We start from the raw sequence: 25,777 nt of genomic DNA on the forward strand, positions 1-25,777 counted from the left end.
ATAAACCTACCATGGCAAATGCTTTTGTAAAATCTATATTGACAACATGCACAGCCCCATTTTCATCAATTACCTTCCTCTTCTCCTCAAAAGGCTCAATCAAGTTAGTAAGACATGGCTTGCCCCACAGAAAGCAATGCTCACTGTCCATGGTTCTCCAAATGCTCATAAATCCTATCACTAAGAATCTTTCCCTGTAGCTTGCCTGCCACTGATATGAGACACATGGAACAACATTGACTACTCACCAGTCCTCCAGGATCTCACCTCTGGCTAAAGAGGAGATGAAGATCTTGATCAAGGCCCCAGCAATCTCATCTCTTGCTTCTCTCAATAACCTTGGTATATCCCAATAGGCCCTGGAGACTTATCCACCTTAATATCCTTTGAGAAATCCAACACCACCTCCTTCTTGACCTCAAAATACCTAACACATTAGCACACTCCACACTGATCTCCCTACCCTCCATGACCCTCTCCTTGGTAAATTCTGAAGCAAGATACTCATTTAGGACCTCTGCCTCCAAGCACATATTTCCTCCTTTATTCTTAAGTGGTCCTACCTCTACCTAGTTATATTCTTATTCTTGATGTTTGTAAAGAATATCTTGGAATTCTCTTTAATCCCAGGTGCTAAAGACTTTTCATGGCCTCTCTTGGATTGCCTTATTCCCTTCTTGAGTTCTTTTCTAGCTTATTTATAACCCTCAAGAACTCTGTTTGAATTTAGCTTCCTAAGCCTTACCTGCACTTCATTTTTCTCCTTGATTAAGTTCATCACCCCTCTTGATACCCAAGGTTTCCCAATGTTTTCACCCTTGCCCTTCCATCTTACTGGATCATACCTGTCTTATTCCCTGTGCAGATGATCTTTAGACACCCCCACATTTCAGATGCAGACCCGCCCTAAAACCCGTCCATTGTTCCCAATGAACACTCCCTAATTTCAGCCAAATATTCTCATGAATTGCCCTGCTCCAATTTAAGACTCTCTTGCAAAGCCCATACTTATCTTAAAATTAAAAGCTATCATAAAATTTAATGAGCTGTGATTACTGTTTCCTGACTGTTTTCCCACTGAAAAGTAAGTCATTTGTAATGACAGATTGTGAGGCTATTGAAGGATGAAAGGAGCCATTGAAAGCTTGCGATCAGAACTGACACTGTGCTGATGTCCTTGAATTAAAGGAATTTGTCATTGACCTATTGAAAGGCATGAGAAAAATTAATATGTCAGAGCTGCTCAAAGTTCTTGCAAACTTTAGGAAATACTTGTAATGATAATCATAAACATCAAGACAGCTGTGATTTGACAACATCAAATCAGTGAAGTAGGCCACAGTGAGATTGGGTGGTTAGGGAAACCAGCTGGTAATGTAAGGGATTGGAGTCTAACCAAAAATATGCATTTGTAATCTGATTTACCCTCTGATCCCGGCTGATCAATTACTAAATTGGAGAAGAAGTGAACTAGACAGGAGAGTCTGATGGCTTGAGAGAAGATGTTGTGTATTTTCTTGTTAAACCTCCCCTCCCTCTGTTACAGAAGCAAGACTTTGAGAAGCCCTTCCAACACTTTCATCATAAACCTGGCCATTAGTGACTTCCTTATGTCAATCACACAGGCTCCAGTCTTCTTCACCAGTAGTCTGCACAAACAATGGATGTTTGGCGAGAAAGGTAAAAGTTAATTATCTTCCTTTCTCCCTTCCAGTTCAGGCTTTCCTGCAGCTTTCAGGGCCAATGGGGTGTCTGAAATACCCACCAACATTACCTAACTGTTAGACGTTGCGGGTGTGGAGAATGCTGCTTTGCCACTGCCTATCCGTGGAGCAGTTCCATTCACTTGGGTTTTCCTTCTGCTGGGCCGTTCCTGGATTGCGCCTTTTCACATTCCTGAAACATTCCACAGTCAGTTATACTGAAGTCATTTATGCATTGTTACATCTGCCAAACCTAGTTTATGTTGACTGCCGGATCACAAGTGACAACACAGTGAATGTTCTGTTGGTCTGTCCTTAGGTCAGTCTTAGGGTTTTAGCTGTATGAACTGTTGCTAAGAGAAGGTTGCTTGTCTCATCACACTGAAATTCAGTGCACATGCACACACGCACGCACGTACACACGCACACGCACACCTTGATTTAACAAATTAGAGAGATCTGACACTCAGCAGCGTATCATTCCCTCAGAAATAAAAAAGACAAAATGCTGGAAAAACTCAGATCAGCAGTTCTGTGGAAAGGGAAGAAGACTTGGAAGGTAAAAGACCCTTCATCAATTCTGACAAAGTAACTTCAACCTGAAATGTTATCTCTAGTTCCCTGTAATTTGTTTTTAAAAAAATTTCATTGACTGTGGGTCCTGTGGATGACTAGGAGAGGTATTGAAGGGGGTTTGTGGAGGTTATTACTATCGCTCTGGAAATTTCAGAGCAACAATCCTTGATGGGCAGATAGTGTCGTGATTTCTCGTGCCCCACAAATGATTAGGAGACGCAGAAGATTCTTCAAGAAGGGTTAAACTTCAATTTGCAAATCAAAGCTGAGACAGTCATTGAGCTAGTTGCTGATTGCCCACCGATCTATGGACACAGCATTTTTTATAGCAATCTCCTGGTCCAGTTTCACACGTACCACACGTACAGTTCTAATCTACATCTCTTAGCTACCTCTCATTAACGCACCATTGTCTTTTACATTCCTAAGATTTCATTCTCTAGCAAATAGCAAGTTTACATTCTTAATACTTCGTGACTTAATCATGTTCTAATCTACATCTCTTAGCTACCTTTCATTAACATTCTTAATATTTCATTCTCCTGCTAAATTGGGTACATGCATAGCAAATAGCAAGTTTCAAAGCTGACTACATCTCTTAGCTACCTTTCATTAACACATTAACACACCATTGCCTTCTACATTCCTAGGATTTCATATTGGATACATGCACAGCAAACTGATTACATAGTTTTGGTTACACAGCAAATAATACAACTTTTATACTCCAATATATCCCCCCTTTGAGAAAGAAGACTAAGAGTCTGCGCACAAAAGCCCCAATAAACTCAAGCACTTATTCCCAAATCTCGGGTTAAACTATAATTTTCTGCGCCAAGATCTCAAAGTATTCTCTCCGTTACCCTGGGCCGCTGAGCCAAAAACCTGTCCCTTTGTACCTGAGACAGGGAAAAAAAACTCAGAAGCCCTTACAATCTACTCCCACATTGTCGTTTTGCTCTTGTTCATCCTGCAGGTGTTGTAGGCTGTAACGATACATTTTTGGTGTTTCTTTCTCCACTAAGCTTGCTTCAGTAATTGCCACGAGCATTGGAAATTGTTTGGTTGCAGCACGCACTACAAGAGACCTGAGACAAGGAAGAAAACAGCACAGCACAAGCGCACAGCTCAACAATACAATACTGACAGTTATTGCTATTTTAGTCAGCCATGCTCCCCATCCTCCGAGTCTGCTTTCTAACCAATCAAAAAACTGATGTCCAAACCCTGCATTCTGTTTGACCTCCATTCGCAGATTCTTTAATTTATTCATTGCTCTGGTGAAAGACCCTTCTTGGCTCGTTCCACTTTCTCCGAAAAACTCGCACGTAAACCTGGTCTCCTATTTTAATCGGTCCTTCCCCTTGTATGGTCTCCGGCTCTTTCTGTTTTTCCTGGGCATAAATAGACCTATGTATCATAGTTAGCTGCTGCATGTATTGTTTCAATTCTATTTCCAATTGTTCCAAACTAGGTCCCTTATACGGCCCTCTCCGCTGGGGCACTGGCATGGGCCTCCCAGTGAGCATCTCATGCGGTGTCAGGCATGTGATTCGATTAGTTTGCATGCGGTAACTCATCAATGCTAACGGTAAAGCATCGACTCAATTAAGTTTAGTGTCTGCACAAATTTTGTTTAGTTTGGCTTCTAGGGTTCCATTAATTCTCTCTACCATGCCCTGCGACAGAGGGTGGTATACACATCCAAATCTTGCTTTATCCTCAGCGCCTGTAGTACCAGTTTGACCACTTTCTGGATAAAAGCTGAACCATTGTCTGAGCTAACTTCTGTAGGTATTCCAAACCTTGGGATCACTTCATTTGTCAGAAATTTTACCACTGTCTTTGCCCCTTGATCTTTTGAAGGTACCGCCTCCACCCATCTGCTAAATCGATCAATTACTACCAGCATGTATCTTTTCCCTCGCACTGTCTTTATCATGTCTACGTAATCGATCACTGGATGTTTAAATGGTCCTTCAGGTACAGGAATGTGGCCTATTGGGGTTGTAATTCCCTTTCGAACATTATTCTGTGTGCATACCTCACACTGTGACAAGAAAAATTCCACTGAAGCCTGTAAATAAGGTGACCAAAAACCAGCCTTCTTTATTTTCTTTATCACTTCCCCCCTTTCACAATGGTCTATCCCATGCGCTTCTGAAATCAGAATTGTCAGGAGAAGGATGGGCGCTACCAACAAACCGTCTTCCATGCTCCACAAGCCTTCCGGGTTCTGCTTGGCCTCCGTTTTTCTCCACATTGTCTGTTCTGCCAAAGTTGCCTTACCTTGTATTTTAATTAGGTCCTTTATCTCCAGTTCTGGAGTTAGGCTTACCTGGGGGGCAATGACAGCTGACGTACACCCAGACGCTTTTCTGGCTGCCTCATCCGCAGCTTGATTTCCCTTTGTTATTACATCATTTCCCTTTTTGTGTGCCTGGCATTTTACTATAGCCAATGCTTTAGGTTTCATTATGGCTTTTATTAAGTCTAGAATTTGCTGACAATGTTGTATGGGATCTCTGCTACTTTTTTAAAATGTCTCTGCTTCCACACTGCCCCGAACAAATGGCATACTCCATGGGCATATGCCGAATCAGGATAGATGTCTACTTTCTCACCTTCCATCAATTCACACGCAGCTGTCAGGGCTTTGATTTCCGCTGGTTGGGCGGAACACGGTTGGGGACAGGACTCCACCCTAATAATCTTATAGCTCAACTGATCCTGCTTCACTACTGAGAACCCTGCATGATTTCCATCATAGTCCCTATAACAAGAGCCATCTATGAACAGAACCTTTTTATCTGCATCCTCTAGTGGTTCTGACCGTAAATCTGCTCTCAATTTGGCAAATGCCATCGTCTTCCCTACACAATCATGGGGTTCTCCTTCATAGCCCAAAGGGACAAAATCGGCTATATTACTGGTAGCGCATCTCTGTATAGTTATGTCAGGAAATGTCAATAGCATCTGATACGCTGCTATCCTGGCTGGCGTCAGCACAAATTTCCCTCCTTCCAGCAACTCTGCTACTTTGTGGTGTGTGTACAGAGTCACAGGATAGCCCAGGGTTACAGATGATGTTTTTCATATGCATAGTACAGCACCACCAGTTCCTGATAACAGGGTGGATACCCCTGAGCCACCTCATCTAGTCTCGTACTGTAGTATGCTATCGGCTGCTTTGCTTTTCCTCTGCCTGTCTCTTGTGTTAGAACCGCTGTGACATAACCCTCCTGTCAGTTAGATACATACAAATGAAAAACCTTCTCGTAGTCAGGCAAAGCTAATGCTGGTGCTGACTGCAATTCCTGCTTAATGGTATTGAAAGCTATCTCCGCCTCTCCATTCCACTGTAAGCCGTTCTTCAAATTTGTATGTCCTGCTTCTTTCATTATCTTCCTCAAAGGTGCCAGAATCTCAGCATATTCTCCTATCCAATCTGAGCTGTACCCTGCCATTCCCAAAAACGTCATCATCTTCCCCAACATTCTGGGGTTTGGGGGCCTTAGTTATTGCCTCAATCTGATCTGGTGCTATCGCCTTCACTCCCTTGGATATTACCCTGCCTAAGTATTCCACTTGCTGCGTGCAAAATTGCAGTTTCTTTTTGGATACTTTATGTCCTCCGTGCGCCTGCTTTTCTAACAGAGTTATAGTGTCCTCCTCACACTGTTCCTCGCTGTGGGAGCAAATCAACAGGTCATCCACATACTGTAACAATGTACTTTCCAATGGCATACCCTCTAGGTCTGTCTTCAATACCTGATTAAAAACGTGTGGTGAATGTTTAAATCCTTGCAGCATTCTGGTATAGGTATACTGAGCACCTCTGTAAGTAAATGCAAACAGATACTGACACTGATCGGCTAGAGGAATGCTGAAGAAAGCCGAACACAAATCAATCACTGAAAAATAACTTGCTTCTGGTGGAACATTAGTCAAAAGCGTGTGTGGGTTGGGGACTACCGCTGGCCAGTCCTCTACCACATCATTTACCGCTCGCAAATCATGCACCAATCTCCACTTAGATTTATCTGCTTTTAAGACCGGCAGTAACGGGGTATTGCATGGACTGTTTGTTCTTTTAAGCACTCCTATTTCAAGCAACCCCTGCACTGTCGATACTATTCCCTCTTCTGCTTCTTGTCTTAGAGGGTATTGTGGTCTCCTGGGTGGAATTGCTCCCCTTTTCAGCCTTATTTCCAACGGACTAGCTGTTTTTATTTTCCCTACGTCCGTGTCATGCTGCGACCACAGAATAGACGGCAACTCATCTAACCTTCTGCTGGTCTTTCCTTTCCCAGCAAGCGCATGTGTGGTTGGGGAGTTATTTCGACCTCTCTCACTGTCCCTACCATATCTACACTTACCATTATTTTAATGCAATTGTTGTCTTCTGATACCCACACCTCTAGCATGATTTTCCTCCACACTGTTACAGTTTCAACACTCTTAACTAAGGGTCCTAGGTCTTTAGACTGATATCTCTTGTTTACCAACAATGTTACGTGGGGCGCAGCCTCTGGTATCCTGTACCATTTTTCTAAAACGGTGTTCCACTTAACTTGTAAAGCTGCCCCTTGCTTTCCAATTACCATGGCCTCCCCTTCCAGGTGCTGTTGGGTACATACCTCCAGGTGCCATCTCTCCTCTAATTCCCTGTTCTGAGTCTCATCAAAAATCACTGTACAAGGTAGCTCAGATTTGGGCATTACAGCCCTGGGTAATGTAGCCTGCACGCCCTTTTTCCATTTTCCCCAGGTTTCCTGAATCTGATCTGCGATGTCTCCTATCCAAAAGACATTAGCCTTCTTGTCTTCTCGCACAATCAATTGAGCCCCTGCTCTTTCCACACTCAGCCCATTTCTGGTGCATTCTAATTTTAATTCCAGTTTCAAAAAGGCATCTGCCTAACAAATTAATCGGAGTTCCTTTAAATACTAGCACCAGCAAAACAATTCCTTTATTTCCCATTCTCAACCACACTGGAGCCGTGCACTGCGTCAACTGTGTTTTCCCCGAGAACCCTACCGTCTTAATAAACTTTCCTGACCTGGGAAGGTGAAGGGCATATTGTGGCTGTACACAAGTGTACGTGGCTCCAGTATCTATCATCATTGGTGTCAGTTGCCCTAACATAACCTGAACAATGGGTTCCTCGTCTGCCTCCCTCGTTATCATTGGGTAATGTCCCTTCCCACTTGAGTTCTCGGGGCACCCCTAATACCTCACATAGGGGTTCACAGGTCCACTTGGGCCTGTGGGGGCTGGTCCTTGGCTAAACTTTAGTTCCCTTCTTATCGGTTCCTGCTGGTGTGTGACAGGCCATAGTGTAAACGGACAATCTCTTCTCATGTGACCTGGCTGATTACATTCCCAGCACAATCTCTCTACCTCTCTTTCCCCCTGTTTCCTCACTGGTCCCCTCTGCCCATAGCTCCTCTGTCCCCCTCCTTGGGACTTCCAGTCCTGTCTGGGCTGTTTGAATTTAGTCTGTTCCTGATAGGGCATTTGTGGGAATGCTCCTCCAAAGACGTTGATTATTGGCATGGGGTTTTCCGGCCCTTGTCTTACAGTATGATCGGTTCCTCCATATAGTGGTGCTTTGTCCAGTTCGATGGCTGTACTCGGACCGGTGGTTACTGGCAGCATCTTGTTGTTTTTCTCTTTTTCCTTCTTTTTGAGCTCTTCGAGCTGCATTTGTATTAACTTTCTTTGCACCTCTTTCTGCTGCTCAGCCAACCTTCGTTTGTCTTTCCGGTATTTCTCAATCGCATGGACTAGGTGGTCTCTAAATTCTTGTGGGGTCTTTGACGTCAGCCCAACCCCTTCCTCCAGTTTAGATTTTACTTGTGGAGGCATTGCATCCAAAATGCTATGTCGGAACAGTGAGGTCATAAATAAGCTATTCTCCACCTCTTGCTCAGTCTCCAGTCTCCACCTTTTCAACTGGTTTTCTACGTAGGCTGCTGGGTTTTCAGTGTCTCCCAGTGGATCCCCTTTTAAGGCTTTGGGGTCCACTTTGGGTGGATAAAGCTTTCTGAGGGCCTGCCATACCCTCTGCCTCACTCTGTCAAACCCGTCTCCATCAGTTCTTGAGTTGTTCGAGTTTACTATGCCAGCCATTTCCATTAGTTTGTTAAATTTGGAGGTTCCCATCAACCTTATCAATAGTGCCTTCAAATCTCCCATAGCCAATAATCGTTCCGCCATTTCTTCTTCAAAGGCTCTAATCCATTTCCCTGCTTCTTCATGTAGATTGGGCAGAGTGTTTTTCAGCCCTTTTAGGTCCTGGGATCCCCAAGGGATATACTGCACTTGTCCTAATCCTTTTACTAACAACGGCATCATTCTTCCTCCTTCTTCCCACCTGCCCTGGCTCTCCTCCTCACCTGACTCCCCATCTGTCTCAGGGTATGTCTTTACTGCCTCTCACACAAATGCCTCAGGGGTTCTCTTCTTTCCTCAGTCTCCTTGTGGAGTCCTTCCTTTCTGTCCTGATTCAATACTTGGTTGGCCCCTGGAGTATTTTTCGCATCTCCTCTGGCAATCCCCTCTCAGTAACTTATCTGGCTCTCTCTCTACTTCCGCAAGTCACTCCCCTACTGCCTCCTTCTGCTCTTCTAGGCTTCTGCCTCCTACCTCTTTTCTTAGATTTATCTTTTGGTTTGTAATTTTTAATTAGTCCCTCCATTTCTTCGCACAAACTTACATCAAACGTTCCTTCTCTTGGCCATTTTGTGACCAGGTACTTGGTTCTTTTTTCCCATTTTTCTGAAGTTTTTGTGATCTCATATTTAATTAACGGGAATTTTTTGCTCAGAATCTCTACTGCCGTTCCTCTACCTGTCATGTTATTCTCTCTTTTTAAAGTATTTCAGAGATTCGCAGTTCATTTACTGGATAATATTATTTACTCTAATTCTATGCCTAGTCTATCATCTATCTACCAGCGCTTTAAACTATATATTGGACTTTCCTTGTTTCCCATTCTGTTCTGCCCGTGTAGACCTCTATTCAGAGCGGTACCCACAGAACTTGCTCTTTGCACCTCGTCTGTTCAGACCCTTATCTCTTAAGGCGGTATCCACGAGGATTTTCTACTCTAATTCTATTCTATTTTCCTTTCCCTGCCCGTTCAGCCCTTCGTTTCATACGAAATGGTACCCACAAGGATTTACCAACACCACGTGGACTTTTTCTTAACTTCTTATTAACTTATTTGTACTTACCCTCACTGCAGTGTTCTTGATCAATCCTCTGAGCCTCCTCTGTTAACCCCCAATTCTGCCAGATTCTTTGGACCAGAGGGACCCTTCGGCCGTGGTTCCACACTTCTGAGACTCCAAGACCTCCCCAAAGCCAACAGAATTCTTAGTCTAAATTGTCGCAAAAAGCGCTTACCTTTTGTTTGGGTGCACCATTTATTCTGTTAGCCTTGTGGGGGTCCCTAGAAGACTGGGAAGCATCCCCAATCTGCCGTTTCCTTTCTGCGGGTCTCTTTCCGGTCCTGCCACGGTCGCCAATTTTGTCGTGGTTTCTCGTGCCCCACAAATGATTAGGAGACGCAGAAGATTCTTCAAGAAAGGTTAAACTTCAATTTGCAAATCAAAGCTGAGACGGTCATTGAGCTAGTCACTGATTGCCCACCGATCTATGGACACAGCATTTTTTATAGCAATCTCCTGGTCCAGTTTCACACGTACCACACGTACAGTTCTAATCTACATCTCTTAGCTACCTTTCATTAACATTCTTAATATTTCATTCTCCTGCTAAATTGGGTACATGCATAGCAAATAGCAAGTTTCAAAGCTGACTACATCTCTTAGCTACCTTCCATTAACACATTAATACACCATTGCCTTCTACATTCCTAGGATTTCATATTGGATACATGCACAGCAAACTGATTACATAGTTTTGGTTACACAGCAAATAATACAACTTTTATACTCCAATAATAGCAGAGCCACATATGACACTGTGGGCTTGTTTGCTTTTCATCCCTTTTCATTTATTCCTGGGAAGATTGATGGTTGGCAAAATCAAAGCAGACTAGAAATCTAAGCAGTGGGAATCCTAGACAGGTCTTGCACAACATCTTATTAATTTGGCATGTACCTTCCTCACGCTACTCATCACCAACACCCACACGCAAATCAGAGGGTGTAACGACCCGACTTTTGTTCACCAGCAAAGTGACAAACTAAAGTGGGGATTCATGAGGGGAACCTCACTGATTATGTAACAACAAGTCATTGTTTTTGGAACACTCAAACACCATTTGTCCATTTACTTGACATTAGTCTAGCCTGTCGCAGATGAACTTTTTAACAGTGCTCCTTCCTTGCAGGCTGTGAGCTGTATGCGTTCTGCGGCGCCCTGTTTGGAATCACCTCGATGATCACACTGGTTGTAATTGCGGTGGACAGGTACTTTGTGATCACCCGTCCCTTAGCTTCCATTGGGATTCTCTCCAAGAAGCGCGCTGTTCTGATCCTGCTCGGGGTCTGGCTCTACTCATTGGCCTGGAGTCTGCCTCCTTTCTTTGGCTGGAGTAAGTCTGAACAATTTATACAAAATATTACACGGTGGTTAAATCTTCCCTAAACAAAAACATTGGGAAGTCATTTCCAACCAACCACCATGGCACAGTTAAAGAATAGGGTTCCCACTACTAAAAAAGTTAGTCTCTATGGCACCTCAGGGTTTGCAAGAGTGAGAGGGCACTTGATGGAGGCATACAAGATCCTGAGGGGCATTGATGAATGGATGAAAGGAGGATGTTGGGAATATGTCTGGGTCAAAGGGATCCCAGGACAGAGGTGAGTGAAATTTCATCCCTCATAGAGTGATTCATCTTTGAAGCTCATTCTCCTCAAAGACTGATGGAAGTAGGAATCTCTGAATATCATGAAATCAGTGGTAGAGAGGTACTTTATAAGGAAGGCTGTGGAAGGTTACCAAGGGAGGCAGCAATGTGGTGTTGAGGTTACAATCAGACATACTTGAGTGGTGGAACAGGATTCAAAGGCTGAAATGTACCCCTGCTCCTAATTCACGTGTTACATACACACAGTCAACTCCCAATGCAAACTTTGCAAGTGGTGCTGAAAGGTCCTGATTCCCATCCAACAGGACAAATATGTGAATTTAGCCTCTGTGTGTACCCCTCTCTCTTCCTCCATCATGTTCTCTGCATCTCTTGCTGTCTCCCTCGGCCTGCTTTTCTCACTGCCTGACCATCAATGTCACCATTCCTACAGCTGAAATGTTCTGCCTCAGGATGAGGCAACTTCCTCAGCCTTTCTGTAGAGATCAAACCAGTGGGTTAGTGTGTTGTTCTGTCAATGACTGGATTAGATCAATGTAAACTACATTATCGGATCAATCTGTGTAAATATATTTTGGTCACTGTTTGATTGACATGACTCGGTTTGAGTTGCAGAAGGCTCCAATTTCCTCTTGCTGGGAAAATCTTGTTCTGCAATTGTACCTTGCATTCCCTCAATACCTTGGAGCCTTTCTCTTTCAGCAGGATGCAGATCAGAGCAGATGGGGAGTTGAGCAGATTATTAGTGGATGGAAATTGGAATTTTGGGATGTCAAATTAAGGTGAGATTTTATAGTAATTGCTAAGGCACTAAACACCATTTATGAACAGAGTGATCTTGAGTCCATAGTCCACAGAAGTCTCAATGTGAGAATAGCTTGGGGTATAGAATATAAGAACCGGGATTTATATTGTAGTTTTAAAAAAACTGATTTGGACACTTTTGGACTATTGTGCGCAGTAGAAAAGATGTGGATGTGCTAGAGAGAGTGCGGAGGAGATTCACCAGGACATTGCCTGGATGGGGGACCTTAGTTATGGGGAGAATTTGGATGTTGGCATGTTTTCCTTCAAGTGAAGGAGGCTGAAGGGTGACACAATAGAAATGTATAATGTATAAATGTCTCTCACCCTCTGCATGCCACCTTGGCTGAACAGAGGAGCACTTTTAGAAATAGACCACACAACTGAGCGGCTCCAAAGAGCGCTATATGAGGCCATTCTTACCCTCGGCCATTAGGCTCTATATGAGTCAACCTCTGGCCAGGGAAGTGATGACCCTCTCCTGTTAGACTGTTTGAGTTAACTTATTTAATATTCTTTCTTACTTCTCTTCTAATATGTGTATATTTGTATATCTGGGCACTTATGCCACTGTGACACTGCAATTTCCTTTGGGATCAATAAAGTATCTATCTATCTAGGTGGAGTGTGCTGCCAGAGGAGGCACTGGATTCAGATACATGCACTACAGTTAAAGGGTGTATAGACAGACACTTAACTCTGCAAGGCGTAGAAGGATAGGACAAATGGAACTGGTGTGGATGGGAAAAAGGGTCAGCATGGATGAGATGGGCCAAAGAGCTTGTTTCTGTGTTGTATGATTCCTTTCCATACTGTATAAGCAGCAGTCCTGTGCTTCCAGCAGGCAAACAACCCACTGTTTGTCACTGTCATCATCCTTCAGCAATGCACCTCAACTTAAGCCTCACTCGATTCCCTTTGGAAGCAGTTTTCACCTTTGGGATGGAATAGTGTTGTGGCAGGTAATGCCACTGCCTTGCTGCTCCGACGATTCGTGTCCAGTCCTGACCTCCAGTGTTGCCCATGTCATCACACTTTATGTAGCACTTAAGCGACCTAAAGACTTTATTTAGCACAAAGAAATGTAGAGCAACTTTTCAGCCATAGAGTGAAAAAGCACAACTTAAAGGCTCTTGCAGCCTTTATAACTTTCTTTCATACCAACATGTTCAGGGCTTCCTGCATAACCAGAGCCTCTGGAGATGATGACAGCAGACTTTGCCATAAAGTTAGCCAATGCAGAATGGGGACACAATACTGACTCTACCCAGATTGACGATCACTATCTCCTGTTTCATGCTTGCTTGAACAATTGCTAATGGTCCCCTGTTCTCCATCTCTTTCCTGTAGGTGCCTACGTGCCTGAAGGATTGATGACCTCCTGTACCTGGGACTACATGACATTCACGCCGTCTGTCCGGGCTTACACCATGCTTCTGTTCTGCTTTGTCTTCTTCATTCCTTTGGGCATCATCATCTACTGCTACATCTTTATCTTCCGGGCCATTCTGTCTACCAACAGGTGAGTTCTGCTTCAGCTTGAGGAGCCTGCGCTCATGCAAGGGAGCTGCTCTGCTTCACACTTCATTGTCTGACTGTTCCAGCTTTGCTTTTTGGAAGTCTGCAATCTGATACGTTCTCTGGATCTCATATCTAGTCAGAGGGTCATACAACAGAGAAGCAGGCTCTTCAGCCCATCTGATCAGTGCCCATCATATTCCCAAGCTAGTCCCATTTACCCAGGTTTGACACACATCCATCTAAACTTCTCCATCGCATCTGCTCCCAGGATGAAGCTTTTCATTCCAGAAAGAAGGAGATGTCCTCCTTCAAAGGAAGGGGCTTCCCTTCCTCCACCACCAATGCTGCCCTCAACTGCATCTCTTCCATTTCACATACTCACCCCGTCCTCCAACCACCCTACCAGGGATAGGGTTCCTCTTGTCTTCACCTACCATCCCATCAGCCTCCGCATCAGGCACCTACAGTAATTCTCCGCAATTTCCGTCATCTCCAACAGGATCCCACCACCAAGCACATCTTTCCCTCTCCCCCACTTCCTGCTTTCCACAGGATTGCTCCCTATGTGACTCCCTTGTCCATTCATTCTTCCCCACTGATCTCCCTCCTGGAACTAACCCTTGCAAGTGGAACAAGTGCTACACCTGCCCCTACACCCCCTCCCTCACTACCATTCAGTGCCCTAAGCAGTCCTTCCAGGTGAGGCGACACTTCATCAATGAGTCTGTTAGGGTCATTTACTGTGTTCAGTGCTCCGGGTGTGCCTCCTGTATGTCAGTGAGATCCGACGTAGATCCGGAGACCACTTCATCAAGCACCTACACTCCATTTGTCAGGAAAAGCAAGATCTCTCAGTGGTCACCCATTTTAATTCCACTTCCCATTCTCATTCTGATAAATCCATCCACACTCAAGTTGGAGAAACAACACCTTATATTCCGTCTTGGTAGCCTCCAACCTGATGGCATGAACATTGATTTCCCAATAATGTCCCCCTCACCCCATCACCATTCCTCATTCCCTTTACCCTCTCTCACCTTATCTCCTTGCCCGCCCATCGCCTCCCTCCTTTTCTTTCTTCCATGGCCTTCTGTCCTCTCCTATCAGACTCCCTCTTCTCCAGCCCGGTATCTCTTTCACCAATCAACTTCCCAGCTCTTCACTTCACCCCTCCCCAGTTTCACCTATCACCTTGTGTTTCTCCTTTCCTTCTCCCAACGTTTTAACTCTACTCCTCATTTTTTTATCTCCAGTCCTGCTGAAGGGTCTCAGCCAGAAACATCGACGATACTATTTTCTGTAGATGCTCCAGCATTCTGTGTGTATTCCATCTAAACTTTTCCTATTCATGTACCCATCTAAGTAGCTTTTAAATATTGTTAATGTACTTTCCTCAAATGCTTCCTCTGGCAGCCTCATTCCATATACCGACACCCTTCAGGTTGAAAAGGTTGCCCCTCAGGTTCCGACTAAATCTCTTCACTCTCACCTAAGGCCTTCTTCTAGACCGTAGAGCTACAGAGTCACAGACACATGCAGCTAGATGCAGAGTCTTGGAATTACGTAACATGGAAACAAGCCACCAAGTCCTCACTGACCACCAAACACACCCATTTGCACCAAACCCACCCTAACCATTCCCATCGACACACTATAGTGTCCAGTTAAGCTACCATTAAACTGCTACATTTTTGGATTGCAGGAAGAAACTGGAGCACCCTGAGGAATCCCACATGGTCACAGAGAGGGGGTGCAAACTCCACACACACAGCAGCAGAGGTCGGGATTTAACTAGCTGCCCTGCTGAGCCTCTCCTATATCATCGAAAAAAGATGATCAAATTGTTGCTGCTCAATGTATTCAATTCTCCTTTTGGCGTTAGCTCATGCTGCTGTTGTTTGAAGTTCAAACACAAATCAGAGCTGTTCCATCTCTCTCCAAATTTAAACCAGTTTCTCTTTATGTTTTATGGAGTTTCGGGGAGGGGCATCACTCATAATCTTGAATATCTGATGATATGTACCTTTAGTCAGTTGCAAACTGAACTTGTCACATAATTTGAATTGTTGTTCATATTTGAAATGTATGGCTCATTTTCTCAAGCTGTGACCAACAAAATTAGTAATAAGATAAATGGACCTCTGGTGGCTGTTAAACCTGCTGTGTACAGTGGCGGGTTTGAAGCATCTTTCACTAGGCTGGGAGCCAAAATAAAGAGGTAAAGAATGGGCTGCAGGAAGCGCTCAGTGTATCAGATATAGAGGAAAATAGATAGTCAATGTTTTGGTCATCTAGACTGAAAGAGCAGAAGGGAGATAGCCAATATGAAAAGGTGAGGCTGTACATGATGGAATCTGATAGGAAAGGAAGCACAGAACCAAGAAATGGAGGTGAGGTGGAACGATGTGAACAATAGACGGAGGGAATCAGTGGCAGGAGCTTTACTCCTTACCCTAATTCTATATCCCCTCTTAACCCCCTCCATTCCAGGGTAAACAGACCCACACTCTCCAGTCTCTCTTCATTACCAAAATGCTCCATCCCAGGCAACGTCCTGAACAATCTCCAGTGCTATTACATCTTTCCTCCAGTGCTGTGACCAGACATGCACATGGTGCTCCACCTGAGGTCAGATTTTAAATTGGAACAAAACCTCCCTTCTCCTGTATTCAATGCCCTGACTAATGTACTGTTCCTTCTGACAGCGTTCTTCATTATTGAAGCAGCCACATGATGGTTCTGTAATTAGATTTGTGATCCAAGTCTTGGATGAATGATCCCACCACAGCACCTTAAATTCAACCAATTCAATACACCTGGAATCACTAACGTTGACCATGAAACTATCAAGTTAGCATGGAAACCTAACTATTTCACTTATGATCATCATGGAAGGAAAACTGTATCTTTAGTCCCACAAACGTGTGACCTAACAAAGCCAAGGTCTGGCTGACTATCACCATTCAACAGCAGGACTCGCTGACCTCCTTGGAATTGTTTCATACAAAGAGAATGGTTACTTAGCCTTCAGCACTTGATTTTGATTGAATATGAAGAAAATGGCTTAAACTTTAACATTTCTTTAACTCAATTATTTCAGTAATCCAGTTCCAAACTGCTGTGTCTCATTACTTTGCACTCCACGTCAATTCCATTTTAAAATCTTTTTGATGCTTTCATTTATAGAAAATTCAGTTGTGAACTGTGTAATTGTCCAGATCAGTCAATTTATTCTTTCTTTCTGTGAGTTATATTCAGGTCCCCTGAAGAGATTACCTGCAATTAATTCTAAACTGGTATTACTCAGATGCAAGGATTTCATAATCTTATTTATTTGTCTTTGTGTAAGTGAAGAGGATGTCCTTCATTCTCAAGCCAGCTCCACCATTTGACAAGGTCTATGTCTGACGTCCTAATTTAGTCACTCTTTTCCTTCTCTCTATGCACAATTTGGCTGCTTTAATACCCAGAGATTTATCTATCATTCTTACAAATGCAATAAATGACTGAGTCACTGGGTTCCTGGGCTAGAGAAGAAATAGTTCCTCATTTCAGTAATAAATGACCTAACCCTTAGTTTGAGACCATCAGCCCTTGTTCTATAAAGCCCATGTCAAAATTGTTTGGGCAACAGAAATTTGTCCCAACAGACTCCACAAATCACTTTATGAAAATTGAGGTACATAATTTGCTCTCACAGAATTTATTATGTGTAAAATAAGTAAAGAAATAAACACGTTTTTTTAAACCAATAACATGTACATCGCTTGTACTCCCCACCAGAGGCAACATCATTCCTCTAACTACCCCTTCAAGCCCTATATCATTTTATTGATGTGGAGAAACAGAAACACCGCGGAGGATAGGAGTGTGACACTAGTGGTTTCAGGTGAGAGGAGGCACAAAATGTGCGGAGAACTGAGTGTTTGGAAGAAGGTTACACTGGAGCAAGTGAATGAAATCTGTCATGGGAATGGATGGAATGGTGTTGTCCCTTGGGTTTCATTGGAGCGGCGTAAGAGAATCAAATTCCAGCTTTCCACTCTGATCTTCCAGGCATTAAAAGACTCGTGGTGAGAATGGCCCATCTCAGTAACACCCAGTGCTCATCTCTGCTCTACGTTCATTTCTCTGGGGAAGTATTCCATTATCTCCTCAGAAATCAGTTTACCCATTTTAACAATTCTTCTTCTTCTTATGTCACAAAGCACAAAGCCTTGCTTTGTAGGAAATGAGTCTTTCCAACACTTCCATTGCTTATATAAATTCAGCTTTGTAAGTTTCAACAAGAAAGATACTTCAGAAACCAGAACCAAATGACATTATTCAGGTTGCGTGTTACACCTTCTCCAGTGTTCTCACTGTAATAATAAATCACTTCAGCTAGTCAGTTACAGATTCCCAACCTAACAAATCACATTTCTTAGATAATCAGCCTGAGCTGATCCTTTTTCCTGAGTTCCACTGGCCACATTGACTCCTTTGCTTACAGTTTGATGCTCATATACCTGTCACCCCTGAGCCATCCTAACCCTCGACTCAAATCCCCAGAGCCCTCAACCTTACTATTTATCGAAAAGGTATCTACCTCCATTTTAAATATATTATGGTCCAAAGCAACACACACAAAATGCTAGAGGAACTCAGCAGGTCATACAGAATCTAAGCATCTATGGAAATGAATAAACAGTCAAAGTTTTGGCTGAGAACCTTCTTCTGATCAAAATGTCAACTGTTTATTCATTTCCATAGATATTTAGATGCTGTATGACCTGCTGAGTTCCTCTGGCATTTTGCATATGTTATTTTGGATTTCCAGCATCTGCAGACTTACTCGTGTTTATATAATGATCTGTTCTTCAAACTTCTCTCAGATAGAGTTTTGCTGCCCTGCCAGAAGGGCTTTTTGGTTTGAAATAACCAGTCCCTTATCTCGAAATTACTTCCCTTCATTTGAAAATGTCAAAAACTAAATGTCAAATATTAACGTGAGATGGGGAGAGTTTAACAGAAATTTACAAGGCCTTTCTTTAAACAAAGTGCTAAGTTCTTGGAAATTGCTGCTGGGGAGGTGATGGAAGCAGATATGGCAGCCATGTTTAAGGGGCAGCAATAGACAGGCATAATGAAGAGGCAGGGAATGGAGGGGAAAATCATGCGCAGGTGGATGGGATTTGTTTAAATTTACATCATGGTCGGCATAGCTATTGTGAACTAAAGGCTCCGTTCCTGTTCTGTACTGTTCAATGTTCTATGAAAGGTAACAGCTCAAGTGTTGGATTTAGTAATTCCCTGCTTTAAGCATTTGGTGATGAGAAAGATTATTCTACATGTATTTTGCTGCAGAATTTATTCTAGACTAACTCGGTATAAACGTAGACTTTCTAAATCCATGGAAATATACCTGCAATGAGGGTACATTAATTGTGCCCACACTTTCTGGAATAAAATATTCACCTTTTGGATCTTGGTAGAATTTGACTCAAACAGAACAAATTCCTGATTCCAACAGAGATGTGGAGAAAATTGGAGGAAACTCACACAGGGAATCCCGGAGACAATATAATAGGATAAAGAATGAGTGGAAAATGGCCAAAATTGCATTGATAGTCATCCTGCTTTATATCATCTCCTGGTCTCCATATTCGATTGTGGCCCTCACTGCTTTTGCTGGGTATGTACACGTACAGAAACAATTCTTTTTTGCTAATTGTTGGTGTCCTGGAATTGCATTTGTAATACAGTTTTGGTATCACTCTGAAACAGATTTCTGCTCTGTACTAATGTTTAAAAGTTCCTGTAAATTTGGGTCTGGGGTAGATCAGCCATGATCTCATTGAATGGTGGGGCAGGTTTGAAGGACCAAGTGGCCACTGGTGCTCTTGCTCTTCTAATGAGAAGTGCTGGTATGCAACGTCAGTCCTTCAGCACTCTCCACTTCGGTGCGCACTGCTGATTTACTTCCCCTGTGTGATTACAGGTATGCCAGCATCCTCACACCCTACATGAACTCCGTCCCTGCTGTGATTGCCAAAGCCTCTGCCATTCACAACCCAATCATCTATGCTATTACCCATCCCAAGTACAGGTAGGATTTTTTTTTATTATCCATGGTAATGCGATGAGAACGATAAAGTCAGAGTTCAATGACGTAATATGTAGCGGTCATGTTATTGAAGAAAGAATGGTTGAGCTAATAATCAAGAAACTCTATGTTCAGGTGCAGCCAGCGTAGGCTGAAATCAAAGACAAAGTCAAGCTTATTGTCATATGCACAAATACATATATGAACAGGTACAAAGGAAAACTTGGTTAGCAAATGTAGTTGAAGGAAACTTGGAGAAAATGCTGGGTGGATTGGTAACATCCTAAGCAGTTCCCTTGGACCTCAGTGGCTTGGTGTATAAGTGACTTCAGCTGTTGACTCTAAACTGCCCTAGGAAGTGGGTTTGGAAACCACTCAGTTGCAGCAACACTCTCACAAAGCACATGGGCCGCGATGGTCCAAGGAAACAGTCTAACTCCCACCTTCCAGCGACAAAGGGGTCAACATTGTTCTGTCTATCTAGACCAGGGGTGTCAAACTCATTTTAGGTCATGGGCCGGATTGGGCAAAATGCAGCTTCATGCGGGCCGGATCAGTCGAGCGCGTGCGAACGCAGCTTTCATTGCCTCCGTTTTTTCAGCCTGTTCTCATGTGTCTCAGTCTCTGCTATAACTACAAAGTGTTTCACTTCACAAATTCTGTTTCTTATGAAGAAGACTGCTGAGCAAGCATTATTTTTATGATTGGTATTAACTTACAATCATAGGCTTCATATCGCCGGGCCATTTATAATTAAAATAATAGATCTATCTAAAATGATCTCGCGGGCTGGATATAATTGTATGCCGGGCCAGATATGGCCTGCAGGCCTTGAGTTTGACACCTATGATCTAGACCCTCATCCCAGAAAAAAAGTTCTAATCAAATGTACCAAAAATGGTCTGGCAAGGTTCTGGCCAGCAAGAAAGGCTCAGAAGTGGCCATTCCAATGAATATAGTTGGTGATGTTTACTCCCAACGAGATTAGTTGGGTGGAGGAGTAGTGTGGTGATTAACGCAATGATGTTATTACAGCACCAGAGACCCGGGTTCAGTTCTGCTGCTGTCTGTATTGAGCTTAAATGTTCTTCTCATGGATTTACTTTGAGTGCTCCATTCCAAAGAAGTACAGGTTTATAGGCTAATGGTCAATGTTCACTGGGCCAGAAGGGCTTGTCACCCTACTGCATCTCTAAATAATAAAAAATAAACTATCACTCTTCACTTTCAGAATGGCAATTGCTAAATACATTCCTGTCTTCGGATGGATACTGAGAATCTCGCATAAAGATTACAAATTAGCTAGCAGCTACTCTTCCACCAGGCGGTCCACCATGACCAGTCAAACGTCAAACTCGAACGGCAATGTTCGGACAAAGAGTCGCCTCTCCACTTCAGACAGCGAGTCGGTAAGGAGGGGCTTTATAACTCTGGGCAACAAGAAGAAATAGTTAGAATTTTTATCATTTCTGAGATTCACTTGGATCAGAGCTGACAACTATCTCAACATTTCACCATCCTCATTCCTTTCATACCCTACCTCAAGAAGAGTAAGGAAATTACACTTCTTGATCCCCAGTATTATAAGAATATAAGACATAGGAGCAAAATTAGGCCATTTGGCCCATCGAGTCTGCCCTGCCTTTCTGTTTTGGCTGCTTTATTATCCCTTCCAATTCCCTTTTCCCCATAACCTATGAAGTCCTCACTAATCAAGAACCTATCAACCTCTTCTTTAAATATACCCAATGGCTTACACTCCATAGTTGTCTGTGGTAATGAATTCCAGAAATTCACTGCTCTCCAGTATATGGTTTCCTTCAACCAGTTAACTGGTAGTATTAGGCTGGCTAGTATTGATACTGGTTTATTGCAGGCAGGCTCGGTGGAGCTGTTGGGGAGGATTTAAACAAATTTGGCGGAGGAATGAGAAGTGGAGTGATAGGACAGAGGATGGGGATGCCAGAGTACAAGTAGACAGAGTGCGCAGTGAGTCTGTGAGAAAGGATAGGCAGATGATAGGGAAAAATTGTAGAAGTGAGTGTTTAAACTATGTAATAGGTTCAACAGTTTAACAGTTAAAGTGAGGATAAAGTTAAAGAGAAGGAGAGTTCATGAGAGATTACAGAAGTCCCCAGAAGAAACAAAAAGAAAAAATGTTTAGAAAGGGATATGAATTTAACTTACTGTAACATGGGACAAAATTGAGAAGGATGATGAATACAGGTCTGATCATATGTATCAGTATTACAATGCAGTAAAGGGAACTACAAGGGAACGACAGAGGAGCTGGCCTGTGTTTACTGGAAGGGGACATCAGCAGGGAATATGACACAGCAGCAACGGCTGGAATTTCTGGGAGCAATTTGAAAGGCGCAGGTGAGATAGATCCCAAAAAGGAGTATTGTAAAGGGAGGATGTCACAACCGAGGCTGACAAGGAAGGTGAAAGACAGTGTAAAACCAAATGTGAGGGCATACAATATAGCCAAAATTAATGGGAAGCTAGAAGATTGGGAAGCTTTTAAAAACTATCAGAAGGAAACTAAAAAAAGGAGCGAAAAGATGAAAAATGGAGGTAAGCTAGCCAATAATATCAAAGATGTATAAAGCGTAAAAGAGAGGCATGAGTGGATATTAAACCTCTGGAAAATGATGCTGGAGAGGTAGTAATGGGGACAAAAAATTTTGAACAAACTTTATAAGCGTTTTGCAACAGTCTTCACTGTAGAAGACGCCAGCAGTATGCCAGAAATTCAAGTGTCAGGGGCAGCCATTTCTAAGGAAAGTAAAATCGAAGACATCAAAGCAAGATTGCTGTATGAGGGACATCAGGGACTGTTGTGTTTTTTGTTTCATGGAGTCTTGGCTCTCTCTCGCAGTGATACAGCTCATTGGCTTCATGATTCACTGCCAAGGTAAGACTGCTGAGACTTTCAAAGGCAGAGGAAGTGAGTATGCTTTATAATTAACTCTTCGTGGCGCAGAAACGTGCTGGTTCTGTCTCAGTCGTGCTCACCAGATCTGGAACATCTAGTAATCAAAGATCGTCCATCTTATCTGCCATAGGAGTTTTCAACCATCATCTTGGTAGTGGTGTACTTCTCGCCTCTAGACGAACTGACCAATGTAATCAACAGGCATGAAACAGTGAACTCTGGCCTTCCCCAACATTATGGGGAGTTTTAACCAGGTCAGCTAGAAAAAGTCATTAAATAATTATTGCCACCATAGCACATGTGGAACCAGAGGAGCCAACACACTGGACTGTTGTTATACCACCATTAAGAATGCTTCTCATGCCATCCCACACCCATAATTTGGGAAGTTTGATCACCTGTCTCTACTTCTGTCCCCTGAATATGTCAGAAACTGAGGACCTCAGAAGGTATGTACAAGGGAGGCAGAGGAGCGCTGACAGGACTGTTTTGAGTCAGTAGACTGGACAGTACTCAGGGATTCATCTTTAAGTCTGAAAGAGTACGTTACAGTTGTCACTGACTTCATTAAAACCTGTGGATGAGTGTGTGCCATGATAACGCTCCATACATACCAGGATCGAAAGACATGGATGCACCAGGGGATTTGTAGTCCACTGAGAGCTAGATCTGTGACATTCAAGTCTGGGAATTCAGGACTATATAAGAAGGAGGTATGACTTATGGAGGGATACCTCAAGAGCAAAGGAATGATTCTGAATGAGGTTGGAGGCAAAATCGGATGCTTGTCAACTCTGGCAGGGTTTGCAAGCCATTATGTCCTACAGAGCGAAGCCTAACATCATGAAGAGCATTGATGCTTCACTCTTAGAGGAGCTCAACACCTTTTATTCATGTCTTAAAAAGAAGAAGAAACCTACAGCTGTGAGGATACCTGCAGCATCCGGTGACCCTGTGACCTCTGTCTTGGAGTCCAACATCAGAATGTCTTTCAAGAGGGTAAACTCTCACAAGGCAACAAACCCCGATGGTTGTAGGGCTCTGAAAACCTTGATCAACCAACCAGCAGGTGGGTTCAATGACATCTTCAACCTACAGTAGGAAGTTCCCACCTGTTTGAAAAGGGCAATAATCATACCAGAAGAGCAGGGTGAGCTGCCTTATCAACTATCGTCTAGTAGTACTCACATCTATGGTGATGAAGTGCTTTGAGAGGTTAGTTATGGCTGGAGTCAACTCCTACCTAAACAAGGACCTGGACCCACTGCAATTTGTCGATCGCCACAATAGGTCTACAGCTGATGCAACCTCATTGGCTCTTCATGTGGCCTTGGATCACCTGGACAATACTAATACTTAAGCCAGGCTACTGGTTATTGATTACAGCTCAGTGTTCAACACAATCATACCCTCAGTCGTAATCATCAAGCTCCAAAGTCTGGACCTGCAGACCACCCTCTACAACTGGATTCCCAGCCTCCTCACCAGAAGTCCACAGTCAGTGCGGATCGGAAATAACACCTCCACCTCGCTGGTAATCAACACCAGTGCACATCGAGGATACGTGCTTAGCCCACTGTTCTACTCTCTCCCCACAACCATGACTGTGTGGCTAGGCACACTCAAATACCATTTCTAAATTTGCTGACGACACAGCTATTGTTGGCAGAATTTCAGATGGTGGCAGGAAGGAAAACAGGAGCGAGACAGGTCTGCTGATTGTAGGTTCACAGCAACAACCTTGCACTCAACGTCAAGAATTGATAACGCACTCCTTCACGGGCACCAGCCTCCTTAGCATCCAGGACACCTTCAAGGAGCAATGCCTCAAAAAGGCGGCATCTATCATTAACGACCCCAATCACACAGGACATGCCCTCTTCTCATTGCTCCCATCAGGGAGGAGGTACAGGAGCCTGAAAGCACACACTCAACGATTCAGGAATAGCTTCTTCCCCTCTGCCAGCAGATTTCTGAATGGAATTGAACCCATGAACCCTATCTCACTACTTCTGTCTTTCCCTTTTCGCGCTACTTACTTAATTTAACCTTTTAATACACTTCTTACTGTAATTGACAGTACTTATTATGTATTGCATAATATGTATGTATGTTGCCGCATAAATTTCATGATATATGCCTGTGATATTAAACCTGATTCTGATTCTGATGGTGCTTGGGTCTGCAAGCGGATAAGTCAGCTGGACTGGTCATGTGGACTTGACCACATGACTCTGAAAATGGTAGCTGAGTAGATTGTGGATGCATTGATAATGATCTTTCAACAATCTCTAGATTCTGGAATGATTTGAGAGGGCTGGAAAAGTGCAAATGTCGCTCCACCCTTTAAGACAGGAGGGAGGGTATGGACGGGAAATTAAAGGCCAGTTCGCTTGACTTCAGTGATTGGTAAGATGTTGGAGTCCATTATTAAGGGTGAGGTTTGAGGATACTTGGAAGCACATAATAAACTAGTCCAAGGTCAGCGTGGTTTCTTTAAATGGAAATCTTGCCCAACGAATCTGTTGGAATTATTTGACATTGAGTGCAAGGTTATTGCTGTGACACCACTCAACCAGCTGATTTATCTCCCTCCTGTATGCCATCTTGTCACTATCTGAATAGACAAATGAGAGTTAGTGGACGTTGGTTACATGGATTTTCTGAAGGCTGTTGAAAGGTGCTGCACATGAAACTGCTAAACAAGATAAGAGCCGAATGTATTACAGGAAAAATACTAGCATGTGCAGAAGATTGGCTGACTGTCAAGATGTAAAGAGTGGAATGAAGAAGACTTTTTCTGATTGGCTGCTGGTGACTAGTGATGTGCTACAGGGATCAATGTTAGGACCACTTCTTTTCAAGTTGCATGTCAATAATTTGTAAGATGGAATTGATGGTTTTATGGCCAAGTTTGTGGATCACACAAAGATAAAATCGAGGCACAACAGCAGAGGCACATGGACGTCATTGAGTTAGACCGGCGGGAAGAATTTACAAGGAGATAATTCTTTCAAAAGCGGTTTGATCAAGACACGACTGCACAAGCACATGGACATCAGCAAGTTAGACCGGTGGGAAGAATTTAAAAAGACTGCTTTATAGAGTGGACACCGAGTAGAGGGAGTCAGAGTAGGAGGGCTTTGGCTCAACAGGGCTTCAGCAATGACATGTCAAGGTGAGTTAAGTTACTTGTGAAGAATAGGAATAGGAAGTATGTCAGTGAGGCCGGAGTTCTGTACTGGGTGTTGGATATGGGATGTTCGGGAGACTCCCAGCCACATCTGCGCCAGGTGCATCGAGCT

The 25,777-nt window shown here is 43.3% G+C and overlaps 1 protein-coding gene across 1 annotated transcript in view; it reads left to right on the forward strand.

The window, feature by feature from the left end:
* The window catches only part of opn4a (opsin 4a (melanopsin)), a 63,298-nt gene that overhangs the window by 25,042 nt on the left and 12,479 nt on the right, over positions 1–25,777 (forward strand). The window contains exons 4-9 of the mRNA XM_059946095.1: positions 1,547–1,680; positions 10,645–10,848; positions 13,279–13,450; positions 18,962–19,123; positions 19,430–19,537; positions 20,766–20,943. Coding sequence (XP_059802078.1) covers positions 1,547–1,680; positions 10,645–10,848; positions 13,279–13,450; positions 18,962–19,123; positions 19,430–19,537; positions 20,766–20,943 — 958 coding nt within the window. The remainder of the gene's footprint in view (positions 1–1,546; positions 1,681–10,644; positions 10,849–13,278; positions 13,451–18,961; positions 19,124–19,429; positions 19,538–20,765; positions 20,944–25,777) is intronic.

This window comes from Hypanus sabinus, chromosome 21 (genome assembly GCF_030144855.1).
Source record: "Hypanus sabinus isolate sHypSab1 chromosome 21, sHypSab1.hap1, whole genome shotgun sequence".
NCBI classification, from domain to species: Eukaryota; Metazoa; Chordata; class Chondrichthyes; order Myliobatiformes; family Dasyatidae; genus Hypanus; species Hypanus sabinus.